The sequence below is a fragment of the Drosophila hydei genome, unplaced genomic scaffold, assembly GCF_003285905.1.
Source record: "Drosophila hydei strain 15085-1641.00,03,60 unplaced genomic scaffold, DhydRS2 tig00000172-arrow-pilon, whole genome shotgun sequence".
NCBI lineage: Eukaryota > Metazoa > Arthropoda > Insecta > Diptera > Drosophilidae > Drosophila > Drosophila hydei.
The window spans coordinates 66375-80834 of NW_022045682.1; the positions used below are offsets into that span (position 1 = coordinate 66375).

At 36.1% G+C, this 14460-nt stretch overlaps 3 protein-coding genes across 8 annotated transcripts in view; 1 reads left to right on the forward strand and 2 right to left on the reverse strand.

Annotated features, from left to right (window-relative positions):
- Nucleotides 1-136: 136 nt before the first annotated feature.
- Nucleotides 137-3940, reverse strand: LOC111595991 (galectin-9). Of its 5 annotated transcripts, none has more exons than XM_023309985.2 (3): nucleotides 3823-3940; nucleotides 1503-1618; nucleotides 137-1439 (listed from the first exon to the last, which is right to left on the reverse strand). In XM_023309985.2, exons 1-3 carry the CDS (start codon nucleotides 3907-3909, stop codon nucleotides 413-415), a joined length of 1230 nt encoding a protein of 409 aa, XP_023165753.1. In that variant the 5' UTR covers nucleotides 3910-3940; the 3' UTR covers nucleotides 137-412. The 5 variants fall into 5 exon arrangements, with proteins under 5 accessions (XP_023165753.1, XP_023165754.1, XP_023165755.1 ...); XM_023309986.2 differs by lacking the exon at nucleotides 3823-3940 and adding an exon at nucleotides 2055-2446; XM_023309987.2 differs by lacking the exon at nucleotides 3823-3940 and adding an exon at nucleotides 1678-1775.
- Nucleotides 3941-4448: 508 nt separating this feature from the next.
- Nucleotides 4449-9440, reverse strand: LOC111595993. Its single transcript, XM_023309990.2, has 5 exons — nucleotides 8796-9440; nucleotides 8494-8738; nucleotides 7601-7732; nucleotides 4996-7535; nucleotides 4449-4938 (listed from the first exon to the last, which is right to left on the reverse strand). The coding sequence occupies exons 2-5, from the start codon at nucleotides 8629-8631 to the stop codon at nucleotides 4635-4637; spliced, it is 3114 nt and encodes a 1037-aa protein (XP_023165758.2). The 5' UTR covers nucleotides 8632-8738; nucleotides 8796-9440; the 3' UTR covers nucleotides 4449-4634.
- Nucleotides 9441-13504: 4064 nt separating this feature from the next.
- Nucleotides 13505-14460, forward strand: part of LOC111595989 (mucin-17) — a 32699-nt gene continuing 31743 nt past the window's right edge. The window contains exons 1-2 of one of the 2 annotated variants that reach the window (XM_030223328.1): nucleotides 13505-13616; nucleotides 13698-13754. In XM_030223328.1, coding sequence (XP_030079188.1) covers nucleotides 13601-13616; nucleotides 13698-13754 — 73 coding nt within the window. In that variant the 5' untranslated portion in view covers nucleotides 13505-13600. Of the gene's footprint in view, nucleotides 13755-14460 lie in introns of both variants that reach the window. The other variant, XM_030223325.1, reaches the window with a different exon arrangement.

Consider the following 14460-nt stretch of genomic DNA (forward strand, 5'->3'; position numbering starts at 1 on the left):
CATCTATAAAGAATCTTAAAATGTTTTGCTTATCGATAAGACAATTTCATTGTATAGTTGCATCGTGAAGACCATCTTAGTCTGTTACTTAACTATTCGATATAACTGATTTAATAATGAGAACCCACACACTTAACATGTATTTAGATTTATTTGTTTCTTAAATTTAGATTTGGAGAACTTTTAAGAGATTATACCACAAATTATAACAAGGAATACCAAAAGCATCAATACACAATTTGAGTTAAGGGTAAAAATTGACCCAGGCTTATAACAACATATACCACGATGTTCTACTTTCGATGCTTTTGGCCGGACGTTTAAATCGAAAGCAAATTATTGTCTTTAAAGGCAACTGGTTTATACTTAAGCTTACAACAAGAAAACAATGGAAAAGGATACACTTTCTTATCTAATATTCTTCAACAGGCAAAGGATTGTGATAGATGCGCAGATGTTTCCCCTTAATAATTGGATTGACTTCTAGTGTCACATTCCAGAGCTTGACATCACCCTGTATGTACACCGTATCGACAATATCGGGTTGAACGTGGTATTTAAATTCAGTAATGAACTGTCGATTTACGTAGACTTCAAATGAGTTTGCGGAGCAAGCGATTACCAAGCTAAATGTACGACCCGGACTAAAGTTTGTGTCCAGTTCAGATCGCTCCTCTTCCGCCCAAGATCCATTATACCAAGCGTTGCGACAGACAATGGCCTTTCCTATAGCACCAGTGCTGTTTTGTGAAAAGCGCGGATTCAAATGGAATGCAATGACGGGATGCGGCCAAATGTTGTGACCTTGCTGCAAATTTATGTAAAACGAATGGGGCAATAGACGAACACGGCCATCAATCTTTAAGCAGCGGCCTTCCTTCAATGATTTTGGCAAAATTTTCCCATAGTATGGAAGCGTAAGTCCTTGATCAATAGATTTGCGATGGCTCTTCAATGAGTTGTTTTCCAGTTTTGGACTGGGCGCACTGATTAAACACCATTCATGCGGTATACTAATAACGTCTTCGGTATTGGCATCAACTTCGTCCGCTTCCGTCGAAAGATGCGCTTCTATAACTCGTATCGCTGATTCATTAAACCGTTGTGGATATGCTTGGACCACGGCTCGCTTCATTTCCACGTCTTCCACGTCACCTTTGACATCGAGAATTTGAACTCCGTTCAATGGTAGGCGGTGGCTATATTCAGCAAAATGATTGCCATTTATCGATATCATATAACACGCGTCCGTAATAAACACTTGAATTGAAAACCTATCGCCGCGACGTAGCAAGAATGGCAGCGCCGAGGAGACTTCTTCACGGCCCCAAACACCCCGGACTTTGGTGTTACGCACAATGTAGTTCTGAGGAAGCCTGGGATTAATGTGCAACGCAACATCTCGCGACTCATTGTTGTACATAAAATTAATAGAGAATCTGCAGATAAATACGACTTAAGTAAGCTCCAGATACATATGTTAAGCGTACCCAATTACTCACCGCTCGCAATGAATAGAAATCTTTCCACTGAAGGTAAGGCTGACGCCTTCGCAAAGCTCGCCAACTTCGTCGGTATAATATTTGGGAAGTGCATCAGAGTATTCATAAAAGGACGCCTGAAGTAAATAATTATATTAGTAAGTGTGGCCAATGCTTACATATATATCTACATTACTACGATGTCTAGCTGTTCACTTTTGCCATCAAAACTGAAAGTATCAAAAATTGATAAACTCGACATTTCCGAAATCCAACGTGTCAAACCACAATTGCAGCTAGCCTGCTCTGTAGCACTAGCTCAAACCAAAATAGCTACTATACATAGTGCCGATAGATCAACAAAACAACTGCCATTGCAGTACATATATAATAATAATATTATGAGTTATCGACACGCAGTTCTTTAAATAATCCTTTTTATTTTAACAGAGTTGAATAATGAAACATGATGAAACATATGTATATATTTTATATTTTTCGTTAAATGTCTCCATATTATCACTGCACTATTACAAATATATTCCAAAGGAAAATCCTTGACTCGTTGCTTACCTCATTGAAACCACCCTTTCTATATGGATGACAACAACAAAATAGTTTTCGGCACAAAGTCTTAAGGCACATCTCTTAAATGTTTAAGACAACAGCAACAACAACAACAGCAAGTACAAGTGGTTATTTAATAATTAATTAATAATTATGTTTGTCTGCGCAGAGGGTTTGCCGTTATAAGGAAGAAGAGCCGTATAAAAGTAAAAACTGCTTTGTACACTATAGATTCATATTAAAATACATATCACAGTTGTTAATCGAGTTGTAAAATAAGCTACGCTGAGTTATTTGTTTCACTCTTCAACAATCACTACTGCCGCAATTGTTTTTACTTATTTTTATGTCTCACATTTGGTTGTCTCGCCCCAATCAGGAGAGACTTAAAGCTAAAGCGCTATGTGGAAAGCTTACTCATATACAGGCATACATATATAGACTGTCTAACAGACACAGTTGGACGTGAGTAGAATATGCTGTACAATATATAAACACAAACAATAAGGTGGATCGAAGGTGATGATGCTTGGCAAAATATGTGTACTTGTATTAGTATTTGTATTAATACGAATATATAAGAAACATACAGTTAAAGTATATAAGCAAGTAATGAAAACAGTACACGATGGGCCTATTTTATATGCCACGACTGTAGCTAACAGCTGAGCGAAAGCTCAAAAGCTTCCCGCCGTTATTATGAGAAACAGATGTGAAGAAGAGCCCGCTAAACGTCAAATAGACACACAAAGAGCGAGAGACGTTCTCATCAAAACTTAGACATGTTCAATAAAACATTAAATTGAAATAATACGTAATTGTTGGCATTTACAGATCTGAACGTAGAGCATACATATGCTTGCACTTACTTCCCTTTATTAACGAAATGTTCATACAATATATGCTTACGTTTCTCTGTACGTACATTGAAATCCAGACCATTCACTATTTCGATAACATCACACCACTCCGTTTGTTGATGGTCGAAATTTTCAGTGGGATGGTAACTCGTGCTCGCTTCAATAGCACCAAAATCAATTTGCGTTCCCGTAGCATGTTGCATGCTGTTTATTTCACTATACCCCGATGGGATTTTACGCTGATGCAACCAATGTTCTCGACAGTGGAGCCAAAATAAGCGTAAACGGCGTTTGGTTTGGTAATATTGTAGACTTCGGACAAAATTGAACTGGTTATGCCAAAATGCATCCGACAGATCGCAAAGTTCGCGTATCAACAGCGTGATTGCAGTCATACTAACCGGTTGACAGAAAGCGCGACACAATTTCTTGTTTCTGAGATGCTTGGAGCTTGTTCTCAATGTGGTCTCTCTCACTCTCTCTCTGGCTCTCTAACTGCTTGTATCTCTCTATATGCTTCTTTTGTGTAACCATGTGTATCGATTATATATACATAGTTGTATATATAATGCCTACACCCCTTGGCTTTTAAGCGTGTGTGCCTCTCTCTCTATATTTTTCTCTTTTTTTTGAGCACGCAATAAGAGATGTGTTAGGAGCTGATTTGACTGTTTTTGCTAAAAAGTACTCAGCTATCCACCAAGGTGCAACCACTTCGCGCTTAAATTATCGACTGTTTTAGCTAAAGGTTTGATATGCGTTCATAGGCAGTAGTGCTCTGATAACGTTATGAACGGTAAATCCGTACAAATCAAGATAGAGGTATATTTCAACTATTGTTAGAGCTACAAAAGCTCACTCCTAATGCGTGCGATAAGAAAGAAAATAGTACTAAGCAAAGTGGAAATACTTACATTATTTGTCCTTAGATGTAAATATTTTTCCTCATCACAACTGCTCAGATCCACATCACGTTTCCTTTTTCCACAGCAGCAGCTCATTGCTCAAAATATAAGGAATTTAATAATATATGTTATCAACGGCCTTAACAATCCGCAGTTACATGTATAGAAAACGCATTAACACTAGAGGCAAATGTAGATTCAGTCGATATCGCAATAAAATTGTATTTCTCTCGTTTTGTACAACCGTTGCAAGTCGCGAAAAATGATCAACTAATGTTTTGCTTATAAATTACTTTGTATATGTTTGCTATATACACACCTATCTAAATTTGTTCAGACGTTCTCGTGAGTCAGTGAGATCACACACAAGCAGTATTTTATCTTTATTATTGTTTTGGCGTATCACCTTAGCTATCGAGGAAAATTCTAACAGAAGTTGCGCACCAACTGATAAACATTTTATGAGGAACTAGATATATGTATAAGACTATTAAAATAATTTTTATCGAACGAGAATAACAGAATTATAGCTACTTATTTCTTTACATTAATTGGCGTTGCTAAAATAATTAGAAATAATACAATACTATTGTTTCAAACGTATGGTTGTTTCAAATATTTTTATATAACTTGGTTGTCCATAAGGCAATTGATATATTTAACTCCAGTTGAGTAAATAGTTAAACTATTTATAAATAAAGTACGTATATACTGTGTACACTGCGTCTTAATAAAATATGAAAAGTGTAACAAGTTCTGAGCATATTTTATATCTCAGAGAAAGCCCGATCAGTTTATAATTTAAATCTAGGCTGAGCTACTTAACGCTGTCTGGTTGATCGCCTTCCCATAGAATGTTGTGACTTTGAAGGCGACAACGGTTTGTCAACGCAAGGAGATTTATAATACTTTGACATCGTTTTGCTCGTGCGCGTAGGACGATTAATATGATCCGTGTTTTTTTCAGGCTCTGTTTTCAAAGGCAAGTCATCATCTTCATCCCATCGCTCGCTTTTCTTTTCCTCAAGGCCAGAATCATCGTCTAGGGTATCGGTTTTTGATTTATTGCGATTTTTACGGTTGCGGGACGATGATGAACTTACATCAGTTCGGTCTGATTTCTCACTAAAAGTATAGTTTAATCAGTAAAGCATTCAAAATACGAGCAATTAATGTACTTACTCTTTGATAGGCAAGCTGTTCTTGTCTGTGTTCTTTGTTTTGCGCTTTAACAATTCCAATTCACGTTCAGCGATTGCCTTCTTGTGTTCCTCCGAAGACTCACCGGCAACCAGTTTAGTAGTAGAATCTGCCATCTGTTTTACTGGTTCCTCTTGCTTAACGCGCTTAAGTTGCTGCTGCTGTTCTTGAGCTTGCTTTAGCGACCGCTTTAGTGCACTGCGCAACGTGTCACGGGCACTTTCTGTTAAAGCGTCCTTGCCGGGCTGCGGTAAGCCTATAGCTTCTAGAAGTTTTTGCCCGAGAGCAGATTTAACGTTTGTTTTACGGACACTCGCCATAGGAGTGTTGGACTTGCTTTTGGTAGCGGTGGCGGTGGCGGAGTTGGCATCTGTGTCTTCACTGGCACATCCAAGTGCATGGCTTGTGCAACTACTGGAAATAACTTCTTGTACTGTACTGGTTGGTGCTTGTGGAGTATCCACTGAGTTTTGGATAGAAGAAGCTTCAACGATTTTAGAGTGATTATCAGTGCAAACTATCTCCTCTGTGCTCTTCTCTTGTTCGGGCTCAGTCTTAGAATTATTTTCATCTGCTTTGGGCATTGAAATCTCTGGTCTGTTTGCTGTTTTTGTAACGGCCTTTCGGCGCTTAATGATCGGTCGCGTTATTGGAGAAGGATCAGATAACTCTGGAAGTGATGTAATAGTGGAAACATCTGCATCAGACGATAAGGGATTATCAAGTAACGGTTGGGGCTCAACGAGAACAATGTCCTCTAAATTTAGGGCAGAGCTTGCCGCTGAAGCACTGCGTCGTCGACATATCGAACGTTGAATTTTCGATTCCTGCTGTTGTTTTAACATTGAAGTTAGCGCTTCATTAAGCACATCAGCTGGGTTTGTGCTAAATTGTGACAGTAGCTTGGCGTTTATGTTGAGCAATTCATTTGCAACAAGTGTCGCTTTTGACGTCGTTGCTATGTCCTCAGTGTTTGGTGGCTCGTTACCGCTTAAATCGTGTAAACGTGATTTTCGCTGTTGGCGTTTGGGATCTAGGGGTCTACTTGTTAGTGGCTGTGGGTGCTCTTCATCCGTCGGACTAGACGGTACCAATTGCACCGAAGTCTCTGGCGGTAGTTTATACGGCATCGTGCACTCCCCTATGGTGCGTAGCTCAGCTGTTGCAGATGGACTTGCAGGTGGAGAAGGAGTCTTATTCGGATTGCAGGACGGATTGTTATGCTGCTGCTGGACAATAGCCATCATCGGCCCAAGATAAGGCCCCAGTAGCTGTGTAAGATCATTATCCTGCAGAAGATTGCTATCCGACATAATTACTGCAAATTTAGAGTTCTTTAGTTTCGCCATTTGCTCATTACAATTACCAATTGTGACTGGCCATTTTAGTGCCTTAAGTATGAGTTTCAATAGGTCTGGATCTCGAATAACATTACCCAGGGAAATAGCATCGGTAAGGCTGCTCATGCTGGGTAGCGCTTTAGATTTATTTACTGATGATGTTTCTGCCATTACATTTTCTCCGTGAACATTTTTTGCGTGTGTTATTCCAATCTTTTGTAATTTCGGTGGACTTTTCAGGGTTAAGGTGGCAGGCTCTTCCTTTTTCTTCTTGGGTGCAGCTATAATGATATGTTCTGGAAGCGCTTCCTCTACAGATGGTTCGGCTCCATACAACGACTGGTGTGGCACAACCGTGGTAGTAACGAGTGGTCTAATATCAATATCTTCTAAAGTCTGGCGTTGGTGAGATGGTTTTAATAGAGATACTTGTCCATCGCGTATGGCACTGATGTTGTTTAGGGCATTCTTTAGATTACGTTGCTTTTGTTGAAGAACGCTTTTAGGCAGATTGGGTACGCCAGCGATACTAACAGTCTGTGTAGCAGAAGCAGGGACTTGATGCTTTTTAGCGTGAGCACATGTGCTACCACCGGTACCGGTACTGTATCTTTTATTGACTTCAGTTGTGGTGATTGTAGGTGCACTGCCTGTGATACGTCCATGAGTCTGAATAAAATTGATAACACCTGCTGGTGAATGCCTTTTTTCTGGACTATATTTTGTGACTTTGGAAAGTGCCACCTCTGGATGTATTGGTGCTAAGGATGGTGGTAGTTGCATTGAACGCTGTGCTATCGACATCGGTGCTGAACTGTAGCGCGAATCCACAAATACGCTGTTACGCCGGGTCGGCTGAGTTAGACTATTCATTTTAGCATTGCTGCGATTGTTGCTGTATTCTGGTGCATCGCGTTGTCGCTTTTGCTGATGCCGCTGATGATGCTCACTGTCTTTATTAGTCAAACTGATTACAACATCGTCATGTTTTTCATTGCCGGCTGAAGCATGTGTCGGGTCCGAAGGACGTGTCAACAATATAGGACGAAATGTATTGTTATCCAAACTGCCGAAATGCCGCTTAATGTTGCTGTCGCTGTGGCTGGATTCATTTACCTCCTGCGTTGGTGTTGGCGCCACTTGTGATTCGTTAACGAGAGCTGCTGTAGCTTGGCGCGATTGCTTAGATAATGAAAAAGAGTTTGATATTATTTGTTTTTACATATAGTAATTAAGTTTGCAAATACCACTGTGCTTAGCAAAAAGTCTCGAAAGACACGCTGTGTGTGCTTGGCTATATTAGAAAGTGAGGCAGTAGCTTCAACCTGTCGATAACACGATTTGCAAAGGACCTTAGGTAGGGGATCATTTTCAGCAACCTGTAAAAAATAGATCGATTAACACAATAACATTTAGGTTGTTTATGTTAACATTAAGGTTGTTTATTTGTGTATCTATGTACACAAATTTATAGTTTTATAGTTTATATCACTCCCGCATGTATTTTTGTTGCAATACTTATTACTACATTTAAACATGCTTTTACTACATTCTCAAATACAATATGAGAAGAGGGAATCACTAATATGCATGCAGGAGGTAAGCTCACTCAGCTTGTTTGTTGTCTTTCAGTTTTCTGAAATTACTCTTTCATATATACATATACACATACGTACACACGGGGAGACACACATTGACATACGTGTATACGCGTACGCACACACACGAACACTAGCTTGATTCATTTGCATTGGTATTGCTAAACGAGATTTTTTGCTGTGTGCTGTTTCTCACTGTTTGCTATAAAATTTTTCTTTGCCTACTTTACCCAACCGACATTTTCGCCCACACGCAAATACGACATACATACATATTTAATTTCATATGCACGTACACGCATATTTTTTGAGTGTATGCCCGCTGTAGTTGTACTTTTCGTAAGTAGATTTTATTTATGCTATAAATATACGAATGAATAGAAGTATATAACTGTGTTCGTATGATGAATATTTGTATGAACTTAGAATTTGGTTAAATAATTCCATATTTTTAAGGTTTGTTTATGCATATGCAAATACATATACATGTAGGTATGTGTGTATATTCATTTTACGATTCTTAGAATTTTGTTTTTACTTACATTGAGAAATATATGACGAGCTATTTTATCCTTCAAGCCAGTTGTTTTGAAAATAAAAACACTTTCGACAACAGAATTACTTTTACTTTTTGTGTTTGCTGCACAAATGCGACACAAGTGCTCAAAATGTGCATCCATGTTAGAGGCCGCGATAATTCGCGTTTAGGGCTTACAAGTATATGAATAAGTTTGTATGTAGGTACGTTTGAGAGTAGTTTCAATTAAAAGCCGTTATTCCTGACATGCTGAAAGAAACAGACTAAAGTTATCGTATATGAATATGTTATAAGCAAACACCATACCTGTATTAAAAAAGTGTTAACAAATTCAAACTAGAATCTGTCTATATGTGTCAGTAAATTAATAGATATGCGTATGCTTGTATGTATGTAAGCATTTATTTTTAACTGCACTTTGTTTTACGAAAACACTGCAAATTTGTCAAGCTTATTTCATTGCACCCGATTTACGCGCTGCTCACTTCACACACGCTTCGTTGTCATCAATTTGCACACACACAGTTACACCAATACGGCCACTACTATAATGTGGCTTGCCTTGTTTACTATATTTTTTATTTTTATTTTTTTGGTATTACAGTTTCGTGAAAGTCGCAAGCGCATGAGAGTAAAGAAAGAGAGCGCGCGTGCAAAATATAGCAAAATATAACACTAATCATAACATTTTCAATGAGCATGTGAAGCGACCGATGATCAAAAGAGAGAAGTAGAGAGCGAAAGAGAGAATTTTTTGGTTACTTCTTTATATTTCAGCATACAGACGCTTACAGTTGTGATTAAAATTGTGTCTTCTGGTGTATGAAATGCAATTAGTATAACTTTATATTATATCTTTTATAAGAAATATAACAGGTTGTATTAGTTCATCAGTCCTTTTAAACACAGCGCGCTGTAGTCTCACTAACACTTGCGTTTCGACGAACGAACGAAAAGAAACTGAAAGAAAAATGAAAAAATCATATACATATACTCTGCGACGGCTTGTCACACATACACTCTTACACTGCAATTTCACATTGTTTTTGTTGTGCACGCTTTGCGTGTTGGGTCGCTGACTGTGTGCGTGCGTGTCTGGCTGTTGTTTTTATTATACGCACACAACGATATTATATTTTGTGCTGTTCGTCGCATTCATGATATTTTGCTTTTGTAGTTGTATGGGTGAGTGTCGGTGTTGCAGACATTTTGATGGCGTTTAGCCAGTTTTCCACTGTCTGTGGAATCGTGTTGATTTTTGTGTGTATACATATATTTATATGTATATACATGTATGTATGTATATATTCGTATATATGTAAATTTATTATAAAAAATCTATTATGTGTGCGTGTATATGTATTCGTGCTCTCCGCGCTTTAGTATTTTAGTGGGGCTTTTATTTTCATAATAAAACTTGTTCTCACAACGTACATTTTATTTCGTTTTGCATTCTGTTCCACACACCGTTCGCAATCACATCGTGTGTGTATCAGCTTGTGTGTATGTATGTGTGTGTGATCATCGTCTTCTGCTTTACTTCGTATTTCTGTTTCTCTTGTATTTGCCTCACTAATACGCACGAGTATTTCTGAACAAACTCTCACACACATGAGCATTATTTATTTTTTGTAGCATTCCTTCACTTGCTTGCTTTGCAATTTTTCATTTCCACCATTTGAATTGTAAGAGAAAATATTAAATTATGAATGAGAATTCAAATAGTTAAATTGACTTACAACTTTTAATTATAAAATAATTAAGAAAGAATCTTGTATGGGAACTTATACACAAATACTTTCATGCATGCAATGGATGTATATACATTAATATACTCATATCCATTATATACATTAATAAACATATATACACTTACATGAGCATATTTATATAAATATTTGTATTCGGAAAATCGCATTTTAGGCCTGGACTATTAACACCTACTGAGTTTTCATAGTGATATTTTAGGGATTAATCAAGCAGTATATTAAGATATATAAAATTCTGTGATGGTATGTGTGCATATACGAATACTAATGCACCTACATTTAATACATGTTGTGTACCTAGTACATGAGTATTAATTCACATAGCAGTGTACATATGTAGACATACATATATGTATGTATATGGATTCAATTGAACACATATACATGCAGATGTTCACGTATAATGTCTATATGCTTGAGAGAGTATTTAGTGAGAGAGTGAGGGTATGAGAGTGCCATCTTTTTAAAAAATACTAATGTCTGCATATACATCCCAAAGTATGCAATACGAAGGTTTCTAGGAATTACGTTTTTTTTTTAATCAAACCTTTTTTTAGGCTTACACGTCATCGAAATTTAAAAAAATATAAAAGATTTCCTTTTTCATGCTTGTTTGCCAATGTAGGAAATATCTCTGAATTCACTTACCTCTCTACCCAGTTCAAAAGTTAACAGACAACAGTCATGAAAGTATGCAATATTTTAAGTCAACAAGTTCCTGTTTACGTTAGATTAATACCATGAATCTTGTAACTTGTAACTTTCTATTCATATCTAGACCTCTATTAATAACTATGAAAAATTCTACAAATATTTTTCAAGTACTTTTGTTTACTTAGCTATATTGATAATTACTTACATACATCATTATTTAATATATTTAATATATTCTATCTCGCAATATTACCTGTATTCACATCGTTCAAATCGAAAATGATATAAATATACAAATTGAGCTTTTGTTTAAATCACAATTATGATCAAAAAAGAAGAAAAAGTAGCTCGCATACCGGGGACACCTTCTCGGACAAAAAACGTGGCATACTTTGTGACTGATCTGAAAAATCGGTTGACTATTAAAACAAATAGATAAAAAAAATGTTAACTACCTTTAAGTAAATATCATTTTCTTTCTATAGAAGCAGACAATACATGGATAAATATATATATATATATATATATATATATATATATATATATATATATATATATATATATATATATATATATATATATATAGCATATATATTTATATATTTTCGGGTTTTTAGTGGTTAAAGATAAAAAATAGGGTAGATTATTTTTATTCAGTGAAGGCACTTTGGGTGTACATAAAATTAGTTTTGTTTTTTGATTTTCATCACAAAAGGGTTTTCACTTTGCTTACAAAGCATTAATTATGTCAGACAAGAACTTTTTTTACTAAATTTAGTATTTTTGTAACGGTGTTTGCATTTCCTGGAACTCTTTCAGTTTGCATACTTTTGTAAAATGAATAGAAGGAAGTTGTATTATTTTATATTCTAAATACTACATATTCACTCATCTTAATTGAATAATATAACTGGTATCTTCAGTATTAGCTCATTATTTTTATCACACTGACTCAATGTTTCCATATCGAGAGGTTATAAAATCCAGCAAAATATTGTATAATTCCTGAAAATCGGTTAAATTTTGATAAGTTCAAGTTGTTCAGACTTAAAAATTAAATTGTATTTAAATTTATTATAGAGACAACGATTTGAATTACTTCAAAATAGCCTTTTATAATATTTTAATATTTCTTATATATTCTTTCTTGAATAATTTTATTACGCAAACCAGGATTAGTCTTGGTAAGTTTAGTAAGTTTTGTAATATTTAAGTGTGTGTACTATAGCATAGTCATATTACACATAGATGATCTGATATAATATAATAAAGTGGTGTCTAAGGCAACTATACTTCTGAAGTAAAATGCATTCAGTACTCGCTGTGCTGTGCAAAATACAAAAACCGGTCTTCAAATTGATCCAGTTACTCATTTAGGCAAGCGACATGAGCCGAAGCAAAGGCAAAATATGTTTACGAATGGTAGTTTATACGTACTTGAACGATTTATAAATAAATAATGATATTTGTTTGTATTTTATCCAATTAAATAATAAAATGTAGGTAGATTAACTGGATAGATGGGCGTCTTTAGGCCAAGCAACCTCGATAAAGCCATTCATGCTTATTGTGATTTTAAATTTGCTTATGATACTGCAGTTTCATTCCAGTTTTTTTTAATGTAAGTCTATTTAGACCATCTAACCTGGGTGTGTCAACCAAATGTAAAATGCCAATTAATGGCAGCAAATATTAAGGTCACAGCTGCAAGCATTATTGACGATTTATTGGCATTTAAGATAAGTGAGAAATACCCCTAGCAGTACACGGAACTTTGACGTTGTTAATGAAACAAATAAGTCGACTGTCAATTGTTTTGACTGACAAATGTTCAAATGAAGTACTTTCACCCCCAATTAAGTGGGATAATATACATTATACGTGAGCCGGTGTGATCTAGCCCTACCTGAGAAGTTAGTTAATTATATATTTATTTATTTAAATCCATTACAATGCAAAGGTTGGCAGGTAAAAATGATATACGTTTTGTATTTCGAGTTTTTTCATATGTAATTATATACTTATGAAAAAACTAATGCAGGAACTATGTAATTAATTAAGTTATTTCTCTCAGGAAACTGTTTAAGTCTTGATATAAACTTGATTGGCTTATGGTCTACAATTTAAAATATTATTCTATATTCTCTTTCCGTAAAATGTATATATATACATATAAATAATATAATGTTTATATTTTGATTGTAGCACATGGATTGGGGTATGTCCAATAATTAATGGCGAGCAACAAAATCAAACTATCTCTCGATATACTTAGGTAAAATGATCCGGCTAGGCGTGGCTGCTGCTGGTCAGCTAGGTATACAACACAGCTGGCGCAATATTGTGGAGCCGTAGAGTATCTATATTAAGTATTAGCCGGTTCTCGTAAATTCTAGTTTCTAGGTGCCACAATTTAAATGGCGCGGTCGTGCTCGTTCGCCTGCTTCCATATGCATAAAAATTGCAGCACTCGCCCAATACCTGGCGTCTTAGCATCAGCTACAATACAGCAATTGTCGCGCTGAGAAGCCGCCCAGTCGCTGATTGCGAAACAGTCACTCCAAGGCGTGGAGAAGGTCAGCAAGTCGCTTGTTGCTACCTTTGTTGTCGTTGCATTCACATTGTTGCCGTTGATTCTGTGAGTGTTCTGATTTCGTATTTTATAACTGTCGCTGTGAACATGGTCCAATGTTTGGTTGCCTTGGTGAGTGGGTGTGAGACTTAAAAATACATATTTGGAATAGTACACATGAGTTTGATTTAATCATATTTTGGACATATTAAGATCAATTGAAGGAAGACCTCTTGGACTTAACTGAAATCCAAGTATATCGATTTAAAGGTAATTTCAATTATAACTTTATATTGTAGATCTGACTTGTAGCTTTGATGAGAAATTTAAATTTTAAATGGTGCTGCTTTCTACCTAATAAAAGCCTATACAAAAGGACAACTTCCATTTTATTCATATAATACTATATATTATCATGTCGCAGAAACACATTCGCAGCTTTATAAATTGAGGCTTTTCACAAAAGCTTTTTCAATTATCAGGGCCATTAGATCGTGAGCTTTTCTTAAACGCAGCACTCCCATTTTTGGCCAAGCTGCGAGTACAATAGATCGGTCGAAAGACCAAAGCAAGTAAATACAATGTACAATCTGGCATGAAGGTCGTTACAAATGTAGATTTGTGCATGAACGTATGTACGTACGTTAGTATGAGTGTAGGTTTTTGAGCTTACAATAGACTGTTCGGTTAACGCATTAATAGGGAAGTTATCAAGGCTGCATACTTAACGGTTTAATGTACATACTCAAATTGTTGGTATTTTTGTCAATGTCCAATATGTGGTTAAATTGATTGTCCATAATTATAAGTAAGGTACCAGGGACTACTTTACTCACATTGCACTACCTATTGCAAATCGGTTTATTGCGCACCACGACTAATCTTAACTTATTAAAACATTCAAATAATGAGTACGAATTGAGTTTTAGTCTAGTATGAGGACTATTAGCCGCTCTGTACACACGTTCACCCTTTA

Excerpts from the sequence above, each read along its gene's own strand:
- LOC111595991 (XM_023309983.2), bottom strand. The coding sequence starts at position 3,303 with ATGACTGCAATCACGCTGTTGATACGCGAACTTTGCGATCTGTCGGAT. Across the intron at positions 1,619-2,973 it reads TGAATGGTCTGGATTTCAAT|GCGTCCTTTTATGAATACTC; the intron begins GTACGTACAGAG and ends TATTTACTTCAG. Across the intron at positions 1,440-1,502 it reads ATTTCTATTCATTGCGAGCG|ATTCTCTATTAATTTTATGT; the intron begins GTGAGTAATTGG and ends ATTTATCTGCAG.
- LOC111595993 (XM_023309990.2), bottom strand. The coding sequence starts at position 8,631 with ATGGATGCACATTTTGAGCACTTGTGTCGCATTTGTGCAGCAAACACA. Across the intron at positions 7,536-7,600 it reads ACTTTTTGCTAAGCACAGTG|CAATCGCGCCAAGCTACAGC; the intron begins GTATTTGCAAAC and ends TCATTATCTAAG. Across the intron at positions 4,939-4,995 it reads AACAGCTTGCCTATCAAAGA|TGAGAAATCAGACCGAACTG; the intron begins GTAAGTACATTA and ends CTATACTTTTAG.